This window comes from Dermacentor variabilis, chromosome 4, assembly GCF_050947875.1.
Source record: "Dermacentor variabilis isolate Ectoservices chromosome 4, ASM5094787v1, whole genome shotgun sequence".
Taxonomy (NCBI): Eukaryota; Metazoa; Arthropoda; class Arachnida; order Ixodida; family Ixodidae; genus Dermacentor; species Dermacentor variabilis.
In genome coordinates, this window is record NC_134571.1 from 32092267 (window position 1) to 32116463 (window position 24197).

Genomic DNA, 24197 nt, shown 5'->3' on the forward strand with positions numbered 1-24197 from the left:
GGAAGAATTCTTCTAGCGTGTCTGTGCTCCGACATATCCAGCTCCAAATTTTCTAGCATGTCTGTGCTCCGACATATCCAACTCCAAATTTTAATTGTCGTTCGCATGATTACGCATGCAGGAGAGTGAGGATCGGCGCAAAGCTCCACCCTCACGTGACGCGGCTGTTGCGCGCGGCGTTTAGTCTGACAACCGGGCAGAGGCATACGCAAAGATAACTGTTCACTTTCCCCTCTCGGCTGACAAAATCAAGATATGACAGCGCGGTGTCCCATGCAGTTGTTGCTTTTAATTTCAATAAAACTAACAATACTTGGAAATCAGCAGTCACTTTATTTGGGTAGCCCAGGCAAGGACCATGCCCGCTCGTCACCATTACGCACGAGCACTGGCCTCCGGCTTCTCCGCTGGCATCATTATCTCAGCATGGCAGCAGCCGCCATCGTCACAGGCTGCGCGGTCGCGTGTTATGACAGCGGTTCCGGGTTCTTTGATTTTTTTATTTCGCCAGCCGAGAGGGAAATTGGGACAGTTATCATCTTGGCCAATGCCTCCGCCCTGTTGTCAGACTAAACGCCGCACGCAACAGCCGCGTCACATCAGGGAGGAGCTTTGCGCTGATCCTAACTCTCTTGCGTGCGTAATCATGCGAACGACAATTATAATTTGCAATCGGATATCTCGCAGCACAGACACGCTCGAAGAATTCTTCCAATTTGTGCTGCGTATAACCACGACTGCCCCTAACTTTTCAATACAAATATACCCACTTACTGCACTCAACAAAAAGGTAATTATTCTACTTTAGTTAATTGGGCTACTGACAGTGATAATTATCATTTCACTTTGTGTCCCCCTGGCCACATAACTTATTAGCACAGGTGGTCTTCGTGTGCCTCTCAGTGCCCAATTTTAAGAAAACCATAAAGGTTAATTTTGAACACCCTGTGGAACATGCATCAAGAACTGAAAGCTAGGCGGAGTTGGTACCTATTCATACTCATTCTTTGGATTGCGCATGAAACACACGGACGAAGGAAAGGACTAGACGAGGACAAATCCAAGGAAGTAAAGAGGTACCAACAAAACGTACATCCTAATGCATTTATGTCGCACGACAGATGCAGTAATATAGAAAAAAGCGTCGTTCTTCTTTCACAACAGGGTGGAGGAAGCCATATTTATTAAGACAAGTTTCTACAACTCTAATGTCAGTCGTTCGTCCAATATAAGACTTGCAAACTATGTATGTATGTATGTATGTATGTATGTATGTATGTATGTATGTATGTATGTATGTATGTATGTATGTATGTATGTATGTATGTATGTATGTATGTATGTATGTATGTATGTATGTATGTATGTATGTATGTATGTATGTATGTATGTAGCTAACCGTACACAGGCTGCAGGGTTATGACGTGGATTTATTCCTATGGGATATTATTTCATCTCTGTTATCGTTTAGCAACAAATTTCTTGAAGAGGCAGTCAATCTCGGGCTCCCACTTTAACAGCTGTGGACCAACGAAACTGTCATAAAATATTTGAGGCGCCTGGATCTAAAAGCAGAAAAGAAGAACAGTGATTAAGAACATTACTGTATCGTCTCACAACAAGTGAAAACACATAAAGATCATCCTATCAATTTCGTCCGTTACAGCAGGGTCCTTCAAGGACTTTGGTTACACTCAAATATTGTTTATGCTGAATTATTGGTTACACTCAAAATGCGGATGCCCGAATACGTGCTCTATACCTGCATCCAGATCAGGACGGCCATTCTGATGCATTCGATCAGCTCAGAGATCGGACCGCGGAACAACGGCGTGAGGACGCTGTCCACTGCCAGGTAGACACCGAGGCCGGTCCAGTACTTGAGCCATACGAGCGCATGCTCCTCGTTTGCGGCTTCCAGGCTCTTGAACGAGAAGTACAGAGGTCCCACAAGGCTCAGTGCCAGCACAATCCTTCTACACGAACACATATGCATGATGATGATGGTGTGCCTTCGAGATATAACCCATACCCACAGCGGCGGAGATTGTTCTTTACTATGGAGCATACGTGGCTCCTACCCACTGTGAAGGATTTGTCTTGTCTTGCCTCCCAAACACTGGTGGATACCCACTATGGGGTATGGGCTATGGGGTATGGGATACCCACTAAGGGGTATCCACTATGGGTATGCACTATGTGGCCAAGAAGCAGGAGGTTTCCCGTATGTTTAGAATTAAAGCAAAACTAGATTTGGAATCGCGTGGAATAAAGAAATGTAATTTAGAAGTTTAATGAAGACATCGTCAAGAATTTTGATAAAATAAGATAACATAAAGACATTAAATAATAGAAATAATTGATGATTTTAGAAATTCAGCAAGGCACTCTTTTTGTCTCGCTTATAACTGCAAGAAAAGCATCCCTGTGGCTGGATACCAATCAAGTCGCCCCAAAAGAAAGAATGGTTGGCAAGGTTAGCGATAGGCCAAGTTTGGTAAATGAGTTTTCTAAGATTTTGTCTAAAAAATCGGCGGCACGGGATAAAGTAATGATCGATAGATTCTGGTGCATTGCAAAAAGAGCATAGAGACGACATAGCGAGGCCAGACCTGTGTAAGTAAAAAATTTAGAGACGGTATACGACATCTCAATTTTGTAAAGGAAACTTCCAATTGCCTTGAAGGACACCAATTATTATTCCATGGGAAACCAAGATGGTGGAATTCTGAAGACGGCGTTAGCAGGAGTATTGCAGAGTTTTGCAATATACAGTAATTTCTGTACCTAGCCGCGGTGACACTGATGTCAGCGAAACAGATATGATAGGGCCATTGAGGGATGTTCGTGCAAGTGAATCAGCCACTTCGTTCAAGTGCAACTCACGATGTCCCGGCACCCAAAGCAAACATACTTTCTGCAAGTACGGAGGTGCCATCCAACAAAACGTTCGTTGAATTCTTGAATTTGAAGATGCAGTAAGTGCTGTGCATACAAATAACGAGTCGGTCACAATAACAGTTAACGGGCCATTTTGATGAAGCGTTCGCAATGCTAATATAATCGATAATACTACTGCCTGAAATATGGGTGTGAAGTCGGGAAGGCGAAGGGAGTAGGACCATTGAAGAGATTCAGAGAAGATCCCTACTCCTGCCTTCTCGTTGCACACAGAAGCGTCAATAGCTATCACATTGTCAGTGGTTAGCTGGTGTATATGGTCGTGTAAGATAATAATTAGATCTCTGCTTGGTAATAGTTTAGCGTGATTTGCAAATATGTCCTCGAACTCAATTTTGAGGTCTGAGTAAGGCATCATTTGAATGGCAAACTTGGCATATGGACCCATCCAATTTTTGTATCTATGCTTGCAAAAATATTATCTGAGCGCTGTTTAATCTCGACCACAATACTTAAAAAGCTGAAGTATCGTGAAAAATACATATTGTGTACGTCTTTTTAGAAAGTGATATTTTTTTTAAATGTCTGAACCGTAAGCATGCGCAATCTGCAATCTAGGATGGGTATATGAGCTTCCTGACATAAAACATTATTGGCAACAAATCTAGGTAGACCGAGGCATAATCGTAGAGCTTCACCTTCTAAAAGTATGAGAGGTTTAATTTGAAGTATTTGCCATGGGTCAAGAAGCACCCTTGCTACTCTTCTTTCTTGTCTTCCACGGGCGGCAGTGCCACGTGGTCATCGAAATCAGGCGCCCATTAATTCCGTCCATTTCATTTAGTTGCACCGCATTTCTTGCATCTTCAGAATCGCGAAAAGCGTACAGATGCAAAATGGATTAAAAATTTTAAATTCTTAACAGGCTTTCATCGAGTTAAGTAAATGTGGACTCCATACGACCAGTCTATACATGGACATCAAATATGAGAACATCAACTATTTTATTTCCAGCATGCTTGAAAAGCAGCTATCCAGCCTCTCGAAGTATATGCCTGATACAAAATACAGTTAAACCTCTATATAACGAAGTTGGTAAAATCGGCAATTCGCTTCGTTATCTTGAAATTTCGTTGTATTGAAATCCAACCTTTTATGCAAATAAGTACAACCACCGATCGATTTTTCTTACACAGAAAGGGGCCGCGGAATTTTCCGAATTATGGGGCAATCGAAAAAAGCAATCTTAAATGCGAAAACAATCTATTTTGATGAATGTGGAAGTCGGCGACGAACGTAACAGTTTCATGCCACGTCGACGATGTCTTCACATCGGCGGCACGAATTAGGCGAAGCCAGCCACACTTCGCGTGCACTCCACCCCCGCGGCACATAGCATCGCCCGCACTGAGACGCGTCTCATGAAAAGCGCCGGCAGTGGAGTATGAATGCTTCGTCTGCCTCCCGCTCCATCGGATCGCTGAAACTCGAGATTACGCAACCTCCAATACTGAACGCGCGGGAAGACAGCTAACTTGATGCCACGCTGTCTCAGCCTGTACACTCTTTGCACATGCGGCAGATTACCGATAAGCAGAGTGCGCGGCTGCGTATGCGCTCAGCCGCGCTAACAGCCATGTGCAGCCACGGCCGAGATGCGAGCCAGAAATCGCGAAGCGCCAACTTACCCCCGCCCCTAGCGCACGCCCGATCGCGTTACCGCGAGTGTGCTCCCCCCCCCCCCCCTCGTTCCCTTTGCTTGCGCGGGAAGGCGGCACTCGTGAAGCCTAGCGTCTACGGAAGTTTCCATTTATTGTCTCGGCATTCCGTTGCTGCGGAAGCGAAATTTCGTTACATTGAACTCGCAAACACACTTCGTTAAATTGAGGTTCTAGATACATGGTGCTCTATAGACAAGAGGTTACGAAAAAGTAAATACTTCGTTATACCAAGAATGTCGTTGTACAGAGGTTCGTTATATCGAGGTTTAACTATATTGTAAAATACAATGAAGCAAGTAAACCCACTACATTACGACGTATTAACGCCGAGAGCGGACGCCCTGCCACCTACCTCAATTCCAACTAATTTTACTTTTTACATATATTTTTATAGCCTAGGTCCCACATGAAATGTTTCAAGATATATGCGACATGTTTTAGATATTGCTTTAATAATTGTCCTTACTTTTGATGCACAGTCTCGGCGTACCTGAAGTGATTCAAAAGCAGCTTTCCAGCCTCTCAAAATATATGCCTGATATAGACTATTTTACGGAAGCGTTTAGGTGCCACCATCTTGGGCTGTTAACGCTGCTGCTTTTTATCTTTAACGAAATGTGGGCGTTACTACAGCCGATCCGCAAGCATTAAAATAATTGTATAAATGCGTACAGCGTTTCCTGACCGTGTCACGTGACTTCGTTTCTCAAAAAACTTAGAAATTGTTAGTGTGACAGCCCATGAAGCGAATGTAAAATCGTCAACAAGATATTGTAAAATACAACGAAACAAGTGAACCCACCACATGACAACATATTGACACCGAAAGCGAACACTCTCGGTGTCAGTATGCGTCAGGATTCTTAGGGCACTTAACGCATTTTCCTGGGGATATCTGCCTGTCTATGTCTACCTGGGTCACTACGTGGTCCGTTATCGAATGCGTAAGGCATAGGGCTGCTGTGCTCAGGGAACAGGGTTCGAAACCAACCGCACAACTAACTTGGCTCACTATGTGGCAATTTGAACTTGTGTGCCGCTTTTCAACGAACCTCTTTCGCGCCGACGTGAGTCACAGTAGATGCGGAGCTGGGACGGCACCGCTGTTCGAAAAAAAAAAAAAACGCTTTAACGCCGATTTGGAGCACTGGGTATGTGCCACTGCGAAATAGAAAGAGAAAAATAAAACGTTCGTCACACTAGTCAGCGAAAGTATGACAAGTATCAACCGAAATCACGTACAGGCCTCAACTTCGGAAGGTATCGCCACGCATGGTCGTTCAGCACCGGATACATTATTGAAATCGCATGACTAACTGAAGAGAACACACGAATGAAATGTTTATTTAGATGAATATCCATGTCTTGAGGCAACAACATGGTTACGACGCCATAGCCAAAATGACCCCCCCCCCCCCCTGTTCTACGACCTACCTCACAGAAAACAGAAACAACAAATCACATTAGGTAGGTATAAGGAGAGAAAGCAACGCTGAGAATTAAGCGCTTAAGCTGCACTGAAGTTTCATGTTCGCCAGCACACGTTTCTGGAATCGCGTTGGACCGAGGAGCGGATCACAGATGACGCCAGTCGCTGGCGTCTAACAACAGTTGCCGCTCTCCAGCACTCGAGCAGCTTTTTCGTCCACGTGACTACCGCTCTGTCAGCACCAGAGTAACTTGCAAACTTTCGCCTCCACTGCAAGATTCGCAAAGCCAAAAGCTGCTTCCAGGGTGATCCTCTTCGCTAAAGTTCGCATTTCGATGGGGGCGAAATGCGAAAGCACCCGTGTACTTAGATTTAGGTGCACGTTAAAGAACCCCAGGTGGTCGAAATCTCCGGAGTTCTCCACTACGGCATGCCTCATAATCAGAAAGCTGTTTTGGAACGTAAAACCCCCTTTTTGTTTTCTTTTTTGCAAAAGATGTTCCGATTCACTCACATTGGAGGACCACATGCTTAATGTAAGTGTTGTCCTCTTTGCCACACGCCCGGCACGGCACATCACAGGCGCCAGCCCTCGGCTAACAGTGCCATCTTGAGGAACCGAGCCTTGCACTTTTTGGTTGGGCAGCGCGCTGAATGGTATTCGGCTGGTGCATAAGCTAGCGCACGCATTCTCGGAGGTCATGGCTCCCTTACAGTCGTATTTAGACCGCATTCTTTTATAGCCTCGTAGGGCGAGCGCCAGCAACGCCGCTACCCTCGACATCAGGTGATGCCTTCTGGCAAGGGCTACGGGCACGCTGGAAGAATTAGGTGTATCAATTGGCCTCCATCGCTTATGTCGCACGGTTGCTTCGCGGGAGCCATCAAATATACGCCTCCAAGCTCATCAGTCCCTGAATAAAGCAAATACTTTCTTCTGAAAACGTCCCGTTTTATTGTCGAGCACCATAAATGGTTCTTACGCTTGAATACTTACGCATGGACATTCTCCGTACCTCTACTCCCCCCCCCCCCCGAGTTTTGTCACGAAATGTTAAATTATGGGGTTTTACGTGCCAAAACCACTTTGTGAGGCACGCCGCAGTGGAGGACTCTGGAGATTTGGACCACCTGGGATTCTTTAACGCGCGTCTAAATGCACAGGTGTTTTCGCATTTTGCCCCATCGAAATGCGACCGCCGTGGCCGGGATTCGATCCCGCGACCTTGTGCTCAGCAGCCCAACACCATAGCCATTGACAACCACAGCGGGTCACGAAATGTTCATGTGTCACAGTATTGCAGCGCTGTCTGATAACAATGCTATCCCAACTAGAACCATTGCAAATATTTAGAATACATCCAAAATAATCTTCTTGGAAGAATTTAGTGAGTGTCATGGAAATCTTGCTCTATTGGCGGCGAGGAGTTACGGAGTCGCCATCTATCGGAAGCGCCTGGCTGGCGTAGTATGAGGGATCACGTGGCGCGCTCCTCATAGGTTTTGCTAACAGCGCTCACTCTCCCGGACATTTCTGTAAGTACGTTCGAAACGAGAGAAGTTATTTACTGTCTAAATAATAATCTTGGGCAAACTGAAAGCACAGAATCGTTCACAGACGCTATCTCTTTACCGAATACGTACAGTGAACGCCACTGCGCGCGGTCGCCGCGATGGAGTCTCCCGAACCGGCTTCTTGCGTGAAAGCAGGGTAAACGTTGAGCGCAAACTATGTGAAATATGTTCTTATAGTGTTTGTATAACTAAATGGAGCGTAATAGAATGAAGCCTCAATGCGGCGATCGCACAGATTCGCAGCAACCGACTGCGCGTCTGCATGCTTGTCCGCGCACTGTTTCGCTTTCGCCGCGTGCGCGTTTTCGCACCGTGCCTCAGAATATGAGCATTTGACAGCATACAAGCAACCATTGTTGCGTGGGCGCTATCAGAGCTGTTCAAAAATAATTTCATTGTAGAGACTTCGACGCCTACGGGGAACTGTGATGTGCCGTCGCCATGATTGTCTTTTTTTTTTTCTTCTAAATTCTTGGACGTTTCAGTATTATTTCTCGAGTTGCGTCGCACTGTATGTTTATCGGTGTTCTCTGCATGCGATTTCCCGCTGCTTCTTTTTTGTAGTCCAGTGCATTAATTCATAACACAAACATGACCATATGCCATGCTTTCTTTAATGTGCTTCTTACCGCTCCCTTTCCACTCCAGTATACTTGCCAGTATCTATAGCGTCGACAAGTTCATAGAACAAACCGTCATGACATTAGTCGGGCAGCGGACTCGGGCGAGCGTCTCAGTGCGCGTTTTCCGAACATTCCAGACCCGGCGCCGTAGCAGAAATCTTCCTCGCGTCTGTGCTTGCTGCATACCAGAGTTGTAGCCGATGACTGTTTGCCGGTTTTATGTTTCGCGAGCCAAGCTTCACGCAGCTTCTTGTCCTGCAGCTACGTGTGAATAAGGCTGACACCGGGCTCCGTTGCGTACGTCCGGCACTGCGCTGTAGCCTACCATGTTGCGCGCCTTCAAAGTCAGCCACTACCTATTGTGCTTTCAAGCGTTGTAAAGGGGACGCTCGAAGCGGGAAAATCTCGCCACTAAATGAGGACCGCAGCGTACGAGAGAATTTAAACTCTCGTTTTCAGCTCCCTTAGGCGCTCCCGAAGCAGCCGACGCGGCCGCTATGTGCACGTGTTCCCTAATAGCACGTCACGCCGACGGTGGCGCCAGCTTTTCCAGCGGTGGAGCTCGAGGCAAATACGCAAGTGGAGTTGTGCAGCCAAATAGCCCTCCTATGGAAGACCGCATCAAAACCAGTGAAATCGAGGGACAAATGAAAGGAACTTTGATAGAATGCAACCAGAACTAAAACACAGTGCTTTATTTAATAACGCTGCACACATTTGCAAACCTCGCAGCTGATTTGTACCTTTGCACTTGATGCTCCTGCCCAATTGTCCATGGAGAGACTGCATCTAACATGGCTTTCATAGTATTTTTCTGGGTCGCTGTGAATGTTACCAGGACTCATTCCAGTTATTCTCTAAGAAAGTGTGTAAAGTTTCAGTGGCAAGCTTTAGGACGGTGTGTTCTTCAAACCAAAATGACATCTGCCAAGGGAGGCAAAGAGTTTATTGTGCTTTGCTGGTTTAACGGTAAGACTTCTGGTATCTGGCACGGGCCCCAGGTCCGCCAAACTTCTTGGGCTCGCAGCGCCTTGGATCAGCCACAAGCAATGTGCGGTCGTACTGGATCAAGGTGTCCTTGATCTCCTTCTTGGACTGCTCGTCCACATCTGTAAAGAGAGGAAGAAACAACAAGCATGTTTGTTACTGCTGTCAACAGAGCACAGAAACAGCAAAAAAAAAAAAAGTTTCAAAAACTCCAAGTTTCGAATACACATTATCACACACCAATTATCCATATTTGAAGAACGAATTATTCCGTATTTCTTAATATTTGAAACCAATCAATACAGTAGAACGCTGTTCATCCTGTTTCATACACTTTTCCAACGTCAAAGTTGATGATCGAGAACAAACACTATTCCTAATACATTTGCAGTTAACACCATTCACAGAAAACACGATCTTTCAGCGCCAATGCTCAGTACATGGCCAAACTGTAATTCTACATTTTCCAGTCACTAGATCCAAGGCAAACATAGATGCGTGGCATGCGCGACCGAGAGCAGTAGCAGCTCTATGTACAAGCTTCCCTGTAGTGCGCAGTCAGTTACCTCTTCCGGTAAAGTAAAACCTCGTTACACCATACCCACTTAAACAGTAGTTTCGTTTTAAAAGGAGTAAAGTCAAATCCCCGACTTAGCGGCCATTGAACACAATGTGTTTTGTATACGCATAAACAGTACCAGCTTATTGCATACGTATCAGTTAACACGCAATGTTTCCACTTTTCACCGCACGAACAAATCGGTACGTCGTCTCCATCAGGCGGCCCGGCAGAACGACAAGCCTCAGAGATCTGAACAATGGCCTCCAAGCGCCCTGTGCATTTGCGCGTGAAGCCACACCAACATTATTTTGGCACCATGCCAGAGAATGTTGTGGCGTCACGTGAACAGGACTCTCGTCATGCCGAAGCTCAGAGAAAAAAAAACGCCGGGTGTTCAGCGTAGAAGAAAAATTAGACATCGTTTGTGCTATTGAACGTGACACGAAGAAGTCTGCGCTGGCACGCAACAGGGATCTACTGTTGACTACGGTATGTGGCATTTGGAAGGCGAAGAAGTTGCTAGGCAGCACTGCTGTGACCACGAAGAAACGGCTACAAGGTTCGGCTTTTCGCCACCGTTGCCTCTGTTGTTGCCGAAGTGTCGACTAGCGACAGTGATGAGGGCAACACGGAAAGCGACAGCACGGGCGATTCAGGCCCAACAGTGGCAGAAACTGCGTGTTACGCCAGCCTCATGAACGCAATCATTGTGACGAGAACAGCACCCTGCGATGAAGAAGGCGCCCCCCAAATTCTGCAGCATTACCGCCCACGTGCATGGAGAACATGCAACGCCAACGAGGAATCTGTCATGCAAGTGTTTGCCGAGAAGAGGGGGATGGCTGAAAAGCTGGCTCGCGGCTTCAGTAATTTTGAGGCCGCTGTAGTCGATGCTAGGCCGCCGCGGCATCAAGCGAAAATAACACTTTTGTCACGCAAAGTGAATAAATACTGCATGTTTTGTCCCCTTTCATCGCACTCTCTCAGAGTTCCGTTTTTGACAGGTAAGTGGGCGGTCTCGTGCTATTTCGGTTAAGGAGTACTACCACCGTTTAGAACGTACTTTTTCCGAGCTCCGGCCAACTACGGTTTAACGAGGTTTCACTGTACCAGAAACCTTGCGGATCGTTGCAAATTACACCAACAGGCATCTAATAAAGAGAAAATGAGACATCTACCCAATCATAGCAATTGTTACAAAGCAAACTTGTGAGGTCAGGTGGGTTCCTCGAAAGGAAAGCCTTACAGTTGAAAAATTCGCCCTGGTCCATGGACCAGGAATTTTTGTTAAATTGTCAGTGAAGAGAACGAATGGCTCTTCGATCAGTCACTGTTCTGGCACTAAACTCTATAAGTGAAGTTGACAGCCTGTCAAACCTTATGATGCTCTCTCGAAACCTGTCAGCCATTAGACTTCAAAAAGAATTTCCATCTTTTAAAACATGGCAACTGTAGTTTCAATGACGGTCATCAAAGACTCCCGTTGGAATTTTTTAAAACAAGCTTTTACTGTTTTGCAAGAATAAATATTAAAGGACCCCTGAAACGGTTCGGACAAATTTTGTAGACGCGTAGGATACAGCTTAAGTGGAACATTCGCACCACAATTTAAGTGAAGCGTTACGTATTAATGGAGCTACAAGCGATTAGAAGCTACCCTCCTCCCTAGCCATGCTTTTCCTCCTCAACTCGCTCGCCGAGCGAGTGGGGCTAAGCTCCGCCTTCACTGGTTCAGCGTCACGATGCGACGTCACATCGTCCACTTCCGGTTGTTTTGGAGCCCGCCCCCGCCCGCGCGAGACCGCTCCGCTAGCCGCTTGGCCGTCGACCCCAAGCGAGAGCTATCGAAGCAGCGTGCGTTGGGAGCATTCTGTCGTAGCGCCGAACGTGTCTTGTATTCCGGTAACCACAGGCAAGCTGGTCATTTCGGCAAATGACTGCAGGCATAAACTCAAGCTGATGAAGGAAGTTTAGCGTAGACGTACGTGAGCGGCCTGATCGGTCTGCGCGGTCGATACACTTGTTGGTGCAGCGCTTAACCAGCCAAACAAAGCGCTAATATTGCTCTAACCAAGTGTGAAACATTTTAAACATTTATAAAAACAACGTGTTACACTCCTGCGAAAAATACACACCAGCAGCAAAGAAGAATACACTTCGTTGCTGCTACTGTGTATGGTTGAGCTCTGTGCCACCAGGTGGCTGCACCGTGCAGACCATTCGCATTTGCCCTTCTGCTCATCTCATGGCTCATCCCGTTACGGCAAAGTCAAGCGGCCAGACTCTGTCCCCTTGCGCTTGCGTTTTCCCTAATACCGGACTCGGGAAACACTATTGCGTTAGTAATCTTCCGGTGTAAAGTGACGGCCACAAACGCGCAAATCCTGGCGCCGATCGGATAGCGGCAGTCCGATGCGCAGCAGCCAGTTCGCTCGTACGCTGCCTTGCAGAGGGACACGATGTCGCAGCTTGACATATTGCCAGTCGCTACGTTTGCAGTCCACAAGGCAACAAAGTCGAATCATAGTGCTCGCGAAAAGACTGAGACCGACTCTGACCGCGGCGCTCTCTTTAAAATGGAGTACGTTGTAACACAAGCAGACGACACATGCTGTGTGCCGGAAGTGCTTAAGTGTACTGAAAAATTATTCTTGTGCATTCTCTTTATGTTACTTTCTTTTGATAAAAACAAATGAACTAACATTCAAACTATTACGAAGATCATTTGTTTACCATAAAGTTGGAAAAATTATCGATCACGCGCCCTTGTCAGCCAATCGGATAGCTCGCCCCACTGACGTCGTGTGGGTGATTTCGGTCATATGGGTAGGGGCGGCTTAAAATTCCGCCGAGCAGTGCGCTGCGATCGGCAGCGATGTGCATATTTAAAACCTTATAATAAATTACACGCTTTACGCGGAGCACTTATATGTGTCAATTAATGATCAGAAGGACCTACTCTAACGACTCAATACGTTTGTAGAAAATCGTCAAAAGCGTTTCAGGGTCCCTTTAAGGTCTGCGCTAAAATATGAACTGCGATTCAACTGTTAACCACGAATACTGCTTACAATGAACAATAAAATCAAAAGTGCAAGGAACATCACATAAAAGCAAATGCGAGCTTACATTTTTGGTAGTATGCAACGAGGGCCTTGGAAATGGCTTGCCGGATTGCTGCATGGAAAAGAGATATTCAGGATGTTAGCAACGTAAGTGAATCACACTGTAATGCGCAACCATGCACTAAGAATGAAACATGACAATCCACGGTAGATAGGACACAACAAATGCATGCCCAAATGCACAAGCATAACACGTAGCAAAGCTAACAGCAATATTATGTATAACAATTAGCAAACAACAAATATTAAAAAGCTAGCAATTTCCTTGTAATAACATGATCACTATGATGTGCTCGTAGCACATTTGTCAGTTCCACCAACAAAGGTGGCATTCACCTATTCACCTACTATCCTATGGCTCTTAACATATTTCAGGATACATATACCCCTTTTGCCCCCTTGGCACATCCGTTATGGTGGTTGGTCACACGTGAACACACACCAATATATTCGCAGTGCCAGTACATACCGAGTGGCCCAAGTTGACTCTTCCCATACAGATACAGTTAAACTTCGATTTAATGAAATTCTCTATACAGTCGAACCCACTTATAACGATATTGAAGTGCCACGAGAATTAAATTTTTATGACCGATAACTGTTATAACCTGGTTGCATGAAAAAAAAAATCAAATTGAGGAATGGCGTAGCTGTTCAGAGAAAACTATAATGGCGGGGAGGCCAGTTCTCCTCTCCACCATCTTTCTCCATACAACTTCAGATTGTGTTGACCCAAACGTTTAACTGTTTAGCTCTGCTTCCTGCAAGCTCCAATCACAAGTTAACAAGCCGCGGCTGTCGGCGTACAAGAATGGCACTGCTGTAACAACTGAAAAGAGGGGTCACGGGCAGCAAGCGATATGCGACCTGCGCCGAGGCATCGCTTTAGTGCCCCCCCCCCCCCTAGTCACCTCTTAAAAAATGTGGTAAAGTTGCTGCGGCGGCACCTCAGCTTGAGAAATCCAGAAGGAACGCTGGGACGTGACCACAAGTATCCCGCCACGTACTTCCCACTAGCTTGCACGAGAAAACTGCATGTCCATCAGCTTTGCTTGCTTCACGCGAAGTTTGCCTTCTCCAAGGCATCCAGGTGCTCCACAAAGTGAAGCGTAAGGTCTCTCGTGACAACAAGCTCACGAGGGACCGAATCATCTACAGGACCTCCCAGCAGGGACTATGTTGACGTACCCTGCCCTACCACGTCTGTGCTGCAGTCGTGGCCATCACTCACAATCCTAAGCAAGCACGTTCGCGACAATTGCCTCGTTGATTAGAAGCACTTCGTTTCCAAATTTATAACAGTGCGCTTTCTTTTCACTGGCAACGCCATGAATTGCCCATGCACAACGTTGCCAGGGACGACTTCCACGCGACGAACAAGGACAAGCATGAGCGACTTGCCCAGAATGGAGGCCATAGAATAGAGAACCAACTGTGAGGGCCGAGCAAGCAATCTGGGAGCAGCATGCGCAACATTGTCAGCACAGTTGGCGCAGTCCATTCGTGTTTCGAAGGGTGCCGCTGCGCAGAGCTATAAGTGCAGCCCATTCGTGCTCGGAGGGGTGCAAGCGTGACGGAAGAGATGCGCATGACCCTGGCGTGCATCTCTCATGGAGAGAAGCCCGCGGCAGCAGTTTGGGTGGCGGGCAATTGCACAGTGGCTCACATTTAATTTTTTCTTTTCAAGGATTTCACATTCTATTACCTTTTGGCCTGGATACCCTGCAGCAAGACTTCATCATAACCAATATTGCAGCATGGGTCATTGTAGCACCGTCTACGGTCGTTACAATGAACCCGCGCACAACAGACTCAAATATAACAGACCATATTTCAACCTTAGTTTGGTTTGCCTATTTTATTAATGCAACGAAGTTCACTTTTAGCGGACTATGCTACAACGAACTATCGGCTACAGTGGACGGGCAATTTTTGCAAAAGTCGGGCGTATATAATGGACTTCAGCCGTGTTGACATGGGCTGACAACTGACTTGTGAGGGTCAGGTGGCGATCGTGGCTCAATATCTTGCGCACAAGGGACGGCGAGGGAAGGAGAGGGGGTTTCTACTCCGGTGGCTGCTGTTAACAGTGCGGCCACCGTATCTTGAAAGCAATCCACGATGTGGACAAAGTGCGCCAAGTGCTGGTAGCTTCGTATGTGCTATGCTTTCGACGTTTAGTTCGTGTTAAAGCAAGAGACAGCACGAAGGTTAATTTGCTCGCTGCTGCTGCCATGCTTATCTTGCTTAATTTGCCATCGCAATCGATGCTTCTCCTTTCGAGCGAAACTGCAAGTTATTTTGTTCGTTTTTTACTTTGGACTTTTGTCACTCACTCTTAGCAATAAAGTTAGACAGTGCGACCAATGTTTCGGGATGTGAGGCGTCTCGAATATTATGGATTTCAGATAAAATAGAAGTTTTTGTCGGATTAACTGGGTCCTTTGTAACTGCAAGCAGGTTATTTCCCCATAGAAAACATACAAAAGTTGATGGCACAGCAACTTTTTATTGGGATAACCGATGTGTTGTTAAAACCGGTATTGTTATAAGTGGTTCAACTGTATAACAATGTATTTTGTCCACAGCACACCATGTATCTTGGGCTTAAATATAATTAAGTGTGTTTATACAAGATTTCAATATACTGAAATTTTACTGCCACCTTGTAGGAATACCTGGACAATAAATGGTAACTTCCGTGAATGCAGAAGGTAAAGTGGTTGAATTACAAGCAGCTGTTTGCAAACCCTGTGCGACCGCTGAAGTATAGCAGCGTCACACTCCGTATAAAGACAAAGTACAATATGATACTATTGCTTCTGGTGCACTGTATGGTTTAGGTGCAAGTGGAAGCGTGCATAGGTGAGCCGAGAAGGATGGTGGCTTGAGAGTAGTCCTCCCGCGCAAGCAAGGGAAAAGGAGGGACGGGAACTTGTTCATGGTAATGCTACCAAGAGCACATGGAGAGGAACGGGGAAGAGGAATAGAAGTGGGCGACAGGTTGGCAAGCTTCTTTTCTAGCATGCGGCTGTGTATGGCTGTCAGGGTGGCTAAGTGCATATGCAGCCCGAGCAGCCCATTTTAGAGGTAATCTGCTGCATGGGCAAAAAGTGAACATGCAGAGATGGCGAGGCATCATGTGCACAGTCTTCCTGCACGTTTTATAGTGGAGGTTGCACAACCCAGAGTTACAGACACTCAAAGTAAGGGCATGAAGGATTCGATCTCCGCTGCCACCTCTTTTCACGATAGCGTTGTCCCACTGCAGGCGACACTATCAGCTGCAGCAGTGGAGTGGACACGAATGTGTGGCTGGGTGCGCTTCGTATTGCCGATGCAAAGATATCGTCGACACTGCATAGTATCGCATCTTTTGTCCCCAACTTAAACTTAGAATTTAGACTTCATTATATCTATGCTGTACATAGAAAGCGCAAAATGAGCAGAATAGCCAAAGAGAGCTATCACTTTAAAGATGGCACAGCAGCAACTGTTCAGGCATTTCAACGGACTTCTGCTAAATGACATCACTCACCGTAGATCTGGGCCACGTTACCACCGCCCTTGACACGAATCCTAATGTCGACGCCAGCAAAACGCTCCTTACCCAGCAGCAGGATGGGCTCGAGCAGCTGCACAGAGAGGTAAAGCATGGCTCACTCTATGGCACTATCTTCATACAGCACAGCCTATTTACAACAATATGTTGTCAACACTAGACAAGTGACAAATGCAACATAACAGAAAGAAAGGGGGTTCGAATAAATGCGTCGTATGAATAAAGCCATCTCACACTATACATCTGAACAGAGGGAAATGAGTTCAGACACACACCATGCAATACAGTTGAAGGGACGTTGAAGGATCAGACACTTAGTTTGCACGCTGTCTACTGAAGGGGCTGCCCTTAGCTCAATTATATTCACCAGTACAAGTTAGGTAACAAAGTAGATAATAAAACGAAAAAAAGAATTAACATCCTGGCAGATAACAAATAACTGTGTCAACCAAACAGTGCTGTGACAGGTCGGTGCATAAAAATTACTAATTAATATTTGTTTAAACATGAAGATCCCCAATACAATTTAAATGGTGTTTCTCAATATCATCTATAACGAGAAACTTCATGCAAGAACTAACCTTATGCCAGTCAGTCACAAATTATAAGGCAGTGCCAATAATTGTGCCAAAGTTGCATAATTTTGTTCCAAGATGCTGCTAAGACCGCTTGCACTAAGCGGGACAACCTTCCATGCATTTGCTAGAGACACTTTGCAATTACACAGAAATTAAATTTCGATTATACACTCAATCATTATTTTAGCATTACTTTCCTACTTTAGACATTCTGTCTTATATCTATCTAGCCTCTTATGCTGACCCAGTGTGCACTTGTGCCACAAGCTTGGGAAAGTAATGTGCTTGTGATGCCGTCAGTAATTACATCGTCGTTACTCCAATTCTTCATGACCTAATTCTCGTTATGCTGCTGCCGTACCTTCTGTGTCAACCCAGTGGCCCACTGCCTAATAGCTTGGGACACCAGGTATGCAGTCCTAGCTGTGATGCTGTCATGATCGTTGCATTGTCTTCATGCAGGCTTATTCCGACCATCACAGATGTTAAATGAACATGACTGCAGAAGTAAAGTGTCGCTACATTGCTTGAATGCTAATCGCATTACCTTCGACAGCCATCAAACCATGGTGTTCAAACCACATGCATAGGCCAATTATTGGCTGCAAGCATTATGAGAAGGAAAAAGCTATTCCTTCACTATTGATGGAGCATGTCATGCATATAAGCACCTTTATACTCGCTTTAACTTTCTGCACCAATGGAGGTAAAGCTACAGGGGTGGAGCTTTTGTGCATGTTTCACTGTACGAAGTAGTCCAGCAGTTTGCTAACACATTAAGTTTCACGGAACAAATATTGAATTGGTGTGGCTTCCATGTGCAATAGTTTCACATTTGCCCAAACACAGCAAATAAGGTAAGCAATGAAATCTTAACACTCAGTTGTTTTGTATTTTGCTGCTGTAAATAACTTTCCATAGCTAATTGAATGAGAATGTCGAACTTGTTTTGAAAGTGCCATTGTGCGTGCTTTGCCTCAGTAGCTTTCCCTTCAATACCATGGAAAGTGACCACAAGTCTAGTAATGTGATCATGCGTGGCAATTCTCTGCAGCCTGAAATATACTGGAGTCACACTGCGCAAGTAGAAGGTTAAACTGAACCAGAGTTCAATGCCTGTGGTTTTCCCCACTACTGGTCAAATTGTACGAACAAATCACATACACAAATGTGTGCACCACAATTGAAAGTATTGATCTAATAGCCTAAACCTATTTTACAAAGATACCCGCTATATCTTCCTTGCATATAAAATGCTACGCAGACCTTGGGCGTGTTGTATTCCTGTGCCCAAAGTGCCACGACCCAAACACAAATAGCAGCACTCTGCAGTGAGAACTTTTCTTTTACTGTTGGAGAGTGCAACGTCACTGCGCTAGTAAACTTGTTGTGGGGCGTTTGCCTTAAGGTGTGCTTGTTGAGCAATGCGTTGCGGGGTCACTAGCGCAATACAGAAAGCAGTGAGGACTCGCAACACATCGTCATCACGACGAAGCCGAGTCATCCCGCTAACTTCTTTGCGCCTGCGAATGTATTCGCCAAACGTGTTTGTATGCACCTCTCTTAGAGTCTGAAATATTTAGAGGCGGTTTAAGGCGTATATGTACAAAAGAACAAGTTCATCTCCAAAGTGAAAAAATCTCGGTCAGCTGGTGGTTTTAACGACCAAACGCTCGAAGAGTAACGTATCGTTTAGGAGAACATGCACAAAACCGTCGCTTTATGTCACTAAACGGGCAATGCAACACAGGACCCACAAAAGCTCTCCAGGGCGCGCTTACCTTGTAACGCAGCGTCAAGGGCTCGATGTTCTCCAGCGGCCGGCCGTTGACTTTGAGCAGCCCATTGCCGCGCTTGCAGTAAGCCACAGCAGTGGCCGTTTTCTGAAAACATGCGCAGCGTTGTAAGCGGCATCATGACAGCAGCAGATGAACACAGTCCATACGCTCAGCTGTCACAGCACGCGGCTCGATAACGCCGGCATCCACGTGTAGTGCACCAAGCTGGATTACTAGCGCGCTTTAAAATGGGAATGACATGGCACGACGCTCCGTGGTCTAAAAAAAAAATATCACAATGGAGCGAGAGTTCAGCCCGCGGCCAAATTATTTTTGACTATTAAGAGATATCAGAAAACTTTGAGAACGACCCGGTGACAACCTTTGCGAGTGAAATTTGGTGTTAGGCCTACGCTCTCACCTTCCTGCCAAAGACTTGAACCGATTGTATAGCTTCTTTCGTGGCCCTGCAAACACATTAGGTCGTGAGAAGCTACTTATAAGCAATAACAACGTATGCACAAGCGCGCAGAAGTTAGCAATATTACTTACGTCGTCATTTTCGCGAGAAAGCAGACCCAAACGTGGTCTGTGGCTCAAAAGCACGAAAGAGAAAGGAAGGCAACCGATTCTCGTCGCAATCTCGTGGATTCTCGACTCGTGTCCAATCCTGATCCAATGCCTGATCCAATCAGCGAGCGAATCCGATATCATAGCTGCAGCCAGCCAACGTGAGCCAAGACGAATCATACGGGCGTCGGCTGCACGGAGGAAGGAAATCCATGTCGGCCGTCTCTGTTGCATCGCTTGCGATCGTTTTAGATATATTAACTTTTCACGTTGTAAGTAACCAGGCTCCGCTCGCTGCAAATGCACGCACGATGGCAAACGCATTCGCAAGTGAAACTAATTGACTTGTGTATAACGTAATAAGTCTCGATTTCGCACGAAAGGCGAAGCATCGATTGCAGTAGCAAATTAGTGGATAGCTATACGAAGTAAGGATAGTAGTTTTATCGGCCGTATAAGCTTGTAAACATAGGCATACTAACTAAATTAACAAGCATGGTGCCACGCGCGCACATGCAAGCATGAACACATCTCACTCGATGACCGCAGGAACTCCCTGTCAAAACACTAGAGTGGGAAGCGCGGCAGCAGCAGCGAGCGAATTGGCCTTCGTGCTGCGTCTCGCAACGCCTTGAGAACAGAGCGCGCGGCGGACTCTGTCCCCGTCGCAGATGGTATTCAAAGTACAGCGACCCGAGTGGGTGCGCGCGGCCGCATACTCGCAACTGCAAACACATTTGATAATGTCAAATCGACGCATTTATGCCGCTGGGTGGTCGTCTGGGCCGAATCGGTGTGGCACCGCAAGCAGTATGTATGCAGCAAGAAACGCATAAACCACTCCCTTTTCGGTCCCGACACACCCACATTGAAATTACCAAAATGACCACGGGGGTAGTATCATCGCAGCTAATTAACCCACGCAAAGTGAGTAGCCATGAACGTTGCAGGGCTGTGAGCCATTGCATTTTTTGCTTGCTTACGGGGATATGAGCCATTTATGATGGCAATTTTCAACATGCTGTTCGATCTGTGTGTTGTTTGCGGGATTAGAAAGGCACTGTTCGCTTCACATTGATGAGTGCTTGTATCCTCGGCTTTATGCATGGGACTATGAGCCATTGTATTTTTTGCTTGCTTACCAGTATAAGAGCCATTGATGATGATAGTGTTTGTGTGCAGACACGAAAATTATATGTTATCCCAGCCATACACAGCTCCGTTGTAAAATGAAGCTCGAAACCAACCAAGAGAAGTAATTAACTAAGGGAAAACGAGACATCCACCCAATGATAACAACTGCTAGAAAGGAAACCTATACGGGTTCCTCGAAAGAAAAGCCTCGCACTTGAAGAAAAATTCATCCTGGTCCGGGACTCGAACACGGGACTGCCACCCTTCCAGGTCAGCCACTCTACCATCCGAGCTAACCAGGCGGCTAGCGGATGGCAGGGCGAAGTCGAATTTGTAAACAATTCGAAGCAAAGGGAAGAGTTTGACTTAATGGTTCTGTGGCAATCCGCCAGGTGGAGAGAAGTAATTAACTAAGGGAAAACGAGACATCCACTCAATCGTAGCAACTGCTACGGACACCCGTACGGGTTCCTCTAAACAAAATCCTCGCAGTTGACCAGGACGAATTTTTCTTCAACTGCGAGGCTTTTCTTTGAAGGAACCCGTACGGGTTTTCTTTGTAGCAGTTGCTATGATTGGGTGGATGTCTCGTTTTCCTCTAGTTAAAGGCAAAGGTTGTTTAGAATTTCTCACTGCTGAGCTTGATGGTACCAGATTTTGTTACCACTCGTACAATGTTCAACAACTAAGCCGCCAGATTACTATACAACTTGAAGAATCATCTTAAGTACAATTTGTTGATGCCATAAGAACACCGCTCCTGAATCGCATGTTCCTTCTTTGCTGATCAAGTCATCTGTACAAGCAATTGAACGTTTAGGTGGGAACCTTATATCAGGAGCTCCTATCCAAATACATATCACAACGGAACAGTTTTTCTTGAACGAAAAAACCAGTCAAAAACACAAAGGACACAAGGAGAGGTTCACACCACGACTGGAACTGGTGGTTCACACCACACCAGTCGTTGTGGTGTGAACCTCTCCTCTTGTCCTTTGTGTTTTTTACTGTTTTTTTCATTCAAGTATTTATTTATTTATTTGTAAAATACCTTACAAGGCCCCTACATGGGTATTGAGTAAGGGGGGCATACAATCAAGTACATACAATAACAGTAGTAACAATCAAGTACATACAGTAACAATAAAAAAAAACAGCTACATAAAGCTGCATATGAGTACAATAAAAAGGAACTCTATAAGTTTGTTACAAACGTATAACAGTGCAAGAAAAAGGTAGAAAAAGTAACACGGAACAGTGAGTGTGATATTAATGGTTAATAAGGGTTAAGCGAGTTCAGTGAGTGCTTGAATTTTTCGCGGTCAGTTTCCGCAACTATGTTGTCGGGAAGGTTGTTCCAGAGCCGAATGGCACGTGGGATTGCCGACCAGCTAAAAGCCTCTGTTTTGCCATGGATGCGCGTGACGCTATGATGATTGTATAATCTGTGCGACGCGTGCGACGAAGTTTCTAGGTGTAGGTAACGTTTGTTAGTGTGGTGGGCGTATTTATGAAATAATGACAAAGGGGTCATTATTTCTGTACCAACTGTACCAACTGTATCTCTGTATCTGTATCTGTATTCTGTATCTGTACCAACTGGCTCAGATTTCAACCCTTCTGCAGTTTTTCTTGGCATTCACTGCACGGAATTTGATGAAGTTCACTGCATTTAAAAGAAAAATCCATATCTATTAACTGTATGAAGCATATTTTACCTACATATTGTTAAGGGCCCCGTGTTGCAAAAAAATCTGGTGTCGACGTACAGTGCCGTAGCTAGTGTTGGCGTCCCATGCACGAAAATTGCTGTATATATGCTCTACAGTACTAAAGTTCTTCTATCAATTTCCATATCAAAGGCTTCGCCATACGTTCCCAATGGGTGCCCTCGCACATAGGTATCATAGGCAATGAGATGGCAGACAGCCTCACCCATAGAGCGTTGTCTGGGAATCCATTGAGAAAAGTGCCTCAAGAGGACAACAGACTCTTCAGAGAAGTGGTGTAGTGCCACTTCAGTTCTTTGTGGAGCTCACCTCACAAGTCATGTGTAACCAAGAGCCTCAAAAGAAACCAAGCTACTTTACTGCTCCGCACTCGCACAGGCTCTGCTCATACCCCTACGTGGATGTATAAGACTGGCCTGGCATTGTCTCCATTATGTTCAACGTATGGTGTGTGCGGTGACATGGAACATTACCTTATGTGCTGTACTCTGTATAACGCGGAAAGGAGCGTGTTATTCGGGTCCCTCAAGAAGACAGGAGTTCCTCACAGTTCTCTTCAGGACACTGTCTTCCCATGCGGGAACCAGTTGTGTAGGAAGGAGGTTTCTCGCCTTCCTTTAAATTACCTGCAGGACACGGATTTGGCCTCCACATGGTGACCTTAGGAGTGACTATTTGTAAGTGTGAGGTCTTAAGTCTGATTTATGTTATTTATTTATTTCAAGTGCTACAGTGGAGCAATTGCTGGCAGCAAGTGCAAGGCTAATCCCACCAGTAGCCTACAACCACTCAACTCAACTTCTCCTATCACTAAACTTGCTCATACCTTGCCTTACATTCTTTACAAAGTTATTTCTCTGAATTTTGACAATGACAGCCCACAAAAAAATCTCATGAAACAAAACGCTGACAGCACATGCCTTTTATGCTTTTACGTACATAGCATTTGCTGTCAGCGTTTCTGGGTAAACATTATGGTTACATAAATGTGAGAAGCAGTCAGGGATCTTTGAATACTATTGTGTTCCACTCTTAAAGGCGAAGCTTAAGTATCCCCCAAATTTTTTATTTAGGCCATCATCTTTTAAAACAAAAATTGCTGAAACTCAGTTCTGTAAGCATGTAACTAAAGACACCACATTTTGTAAACAACACTTAAGATATCTAAAGCACACAAAATTGATGTGTTATACACCTCTCTCAAATATGCCAGTAATTTCTGAGTAGGGTTATTGCAACCCTCGTGAGCACTGCTACAATTTCTTCTACGCTGTAAACTCGTGTATCAAATTTGTTCTCTTTAGATGTTCTAACAAATGCAATTTACAAAACTGCGGTATCTGTGAAGTTACAGACTTGCAAACTTCATGTTGCAATATTTTTTTTTAGAACTTGCCAGTTTGTGGAAAGTTTCGCAAAAGATTTGACATGTTAAATATGTCTACTGGCTACAGATCCTAGAATTTGTCTATCAAATGCAACAAATTTAATTTCAATTGGTCCAGCAGTTGTCTCAATAGAGCATTTCTGCATTTTACATGTATTTGAATGGAGTTGGCCCAAGCTAAATCTTCCTCAAGATGCATTACGCAATTGCTGAGAGTTGCATAATGTGATTGAAAAAATTGACACCACGTTGCCATATGGCATGGCTGGCTTTTTTAGCAGTCAAAAGAGGCAAAGCATGTGCATGAGAGAGAGAGACAGAGAAAATGTGCATAGTTGAAAATTCAGTGGTGCACATTGTGTAGTGGTGTGTTCAAGCTGGGCATGTAATCTTTGCCACATCCAACATGTTAGAAGGTTCCCCAGCATAAATGTCGAATATGGCCATTGTAGATCACTTACAGACGTGTGGGCAAAGTTGAAAGCTTTGCACAGCCTACGTAGTGAAAAGAGAGATGTTCACTTCAGTCTACAAG

The 24197-nt window shown here is 45.4% G+C and overlaps 2 protein-coding genes across 2 annotated transcripts; both read right to left on the bottom strand.

Moving 5' to 3' along the window:
- Nucleotides 1–1408: 1408 nt before the first annotated feature.
- LOC142577724 (protein YOP1 homolog) lies at nt 1409–2241 on the bottom strand. Its single transcript, XM_075687178.1, has 2 exons — nt 1763–2241; nt 1409–1565 (listed from the first exon to the last, which is right to left on the bottom strand). Exons 1-2 carry the CDS (start codon nt 2066–2068, stop codon nt 1461–1463), a joined length of 411 nt encoding a protein of 136 aa, XP_075543293.1. The 5' UTR covers nt 2069–2241; the 3' UTR covers nt 1409–1460.
- Nucleotides 2242–9177: 6936 nt separating this feature from the next.
- On the bottom strand, nt 9178–19527 carry RpS16 (ribosomal protein S16). Its single transcript, XM_075688559.1, has 6 exons — nt 19394–19527; nt 19263–19308; nt 18845–18946; nt 16462–16558; nt 12928–12975; nt 9178–9358 (listed from the first exon to the last, which is right to left on the bottom strand). The coding sequence occupies exons 1-6, from the start codon at nt 19399–19401 to the stop codon at nt 9213–9215; spliced, it is 447 nt and encodes a 148-aa protein (XP_075544674.1). The 5' UTR covers nt 19402–19527; the 3' UTR covers nt 9178–9212.
- Nucleotides 19528–24197: the final 4670 nt, after the last annotated feature.

Excerpts from the sequence above, each read along its gene's own strand:
- RpS16 (XM_075688559.1), bottom strand. Across the intron at positions 18,947-19,262 it reads TTCAAGTCTTTGGCAGGAAG|AAAACGGCCACTGCTGTGGC; the intron begins GTGAGAGCGTAG and ends GCATGTTTTCAG. Across the intron at positions 16,559-18,844 it reads CCTTGACGCTGCGTTACAAG|CTGCTCGAGCCCATCCTGCT; the intron begins GTAAGCGCGCCC and ends CTCTCTGTGCAG.
- LOC142577724 (XM_075687178.1), bottom strand. The coding sequence starts at position 2,068 with ATGCTCCATAGTAAAGAACAATCTCCGCCGCTGTGGGTATGGGTTATA. Across the intron at positions 1,566-1,762 it reads CCGTCCTGATCTGGATGCAG|ATCCAGGCGCCTCAAATATT; the intron begins GTATAGAGCACG and ends TTCTGCTTTTAG.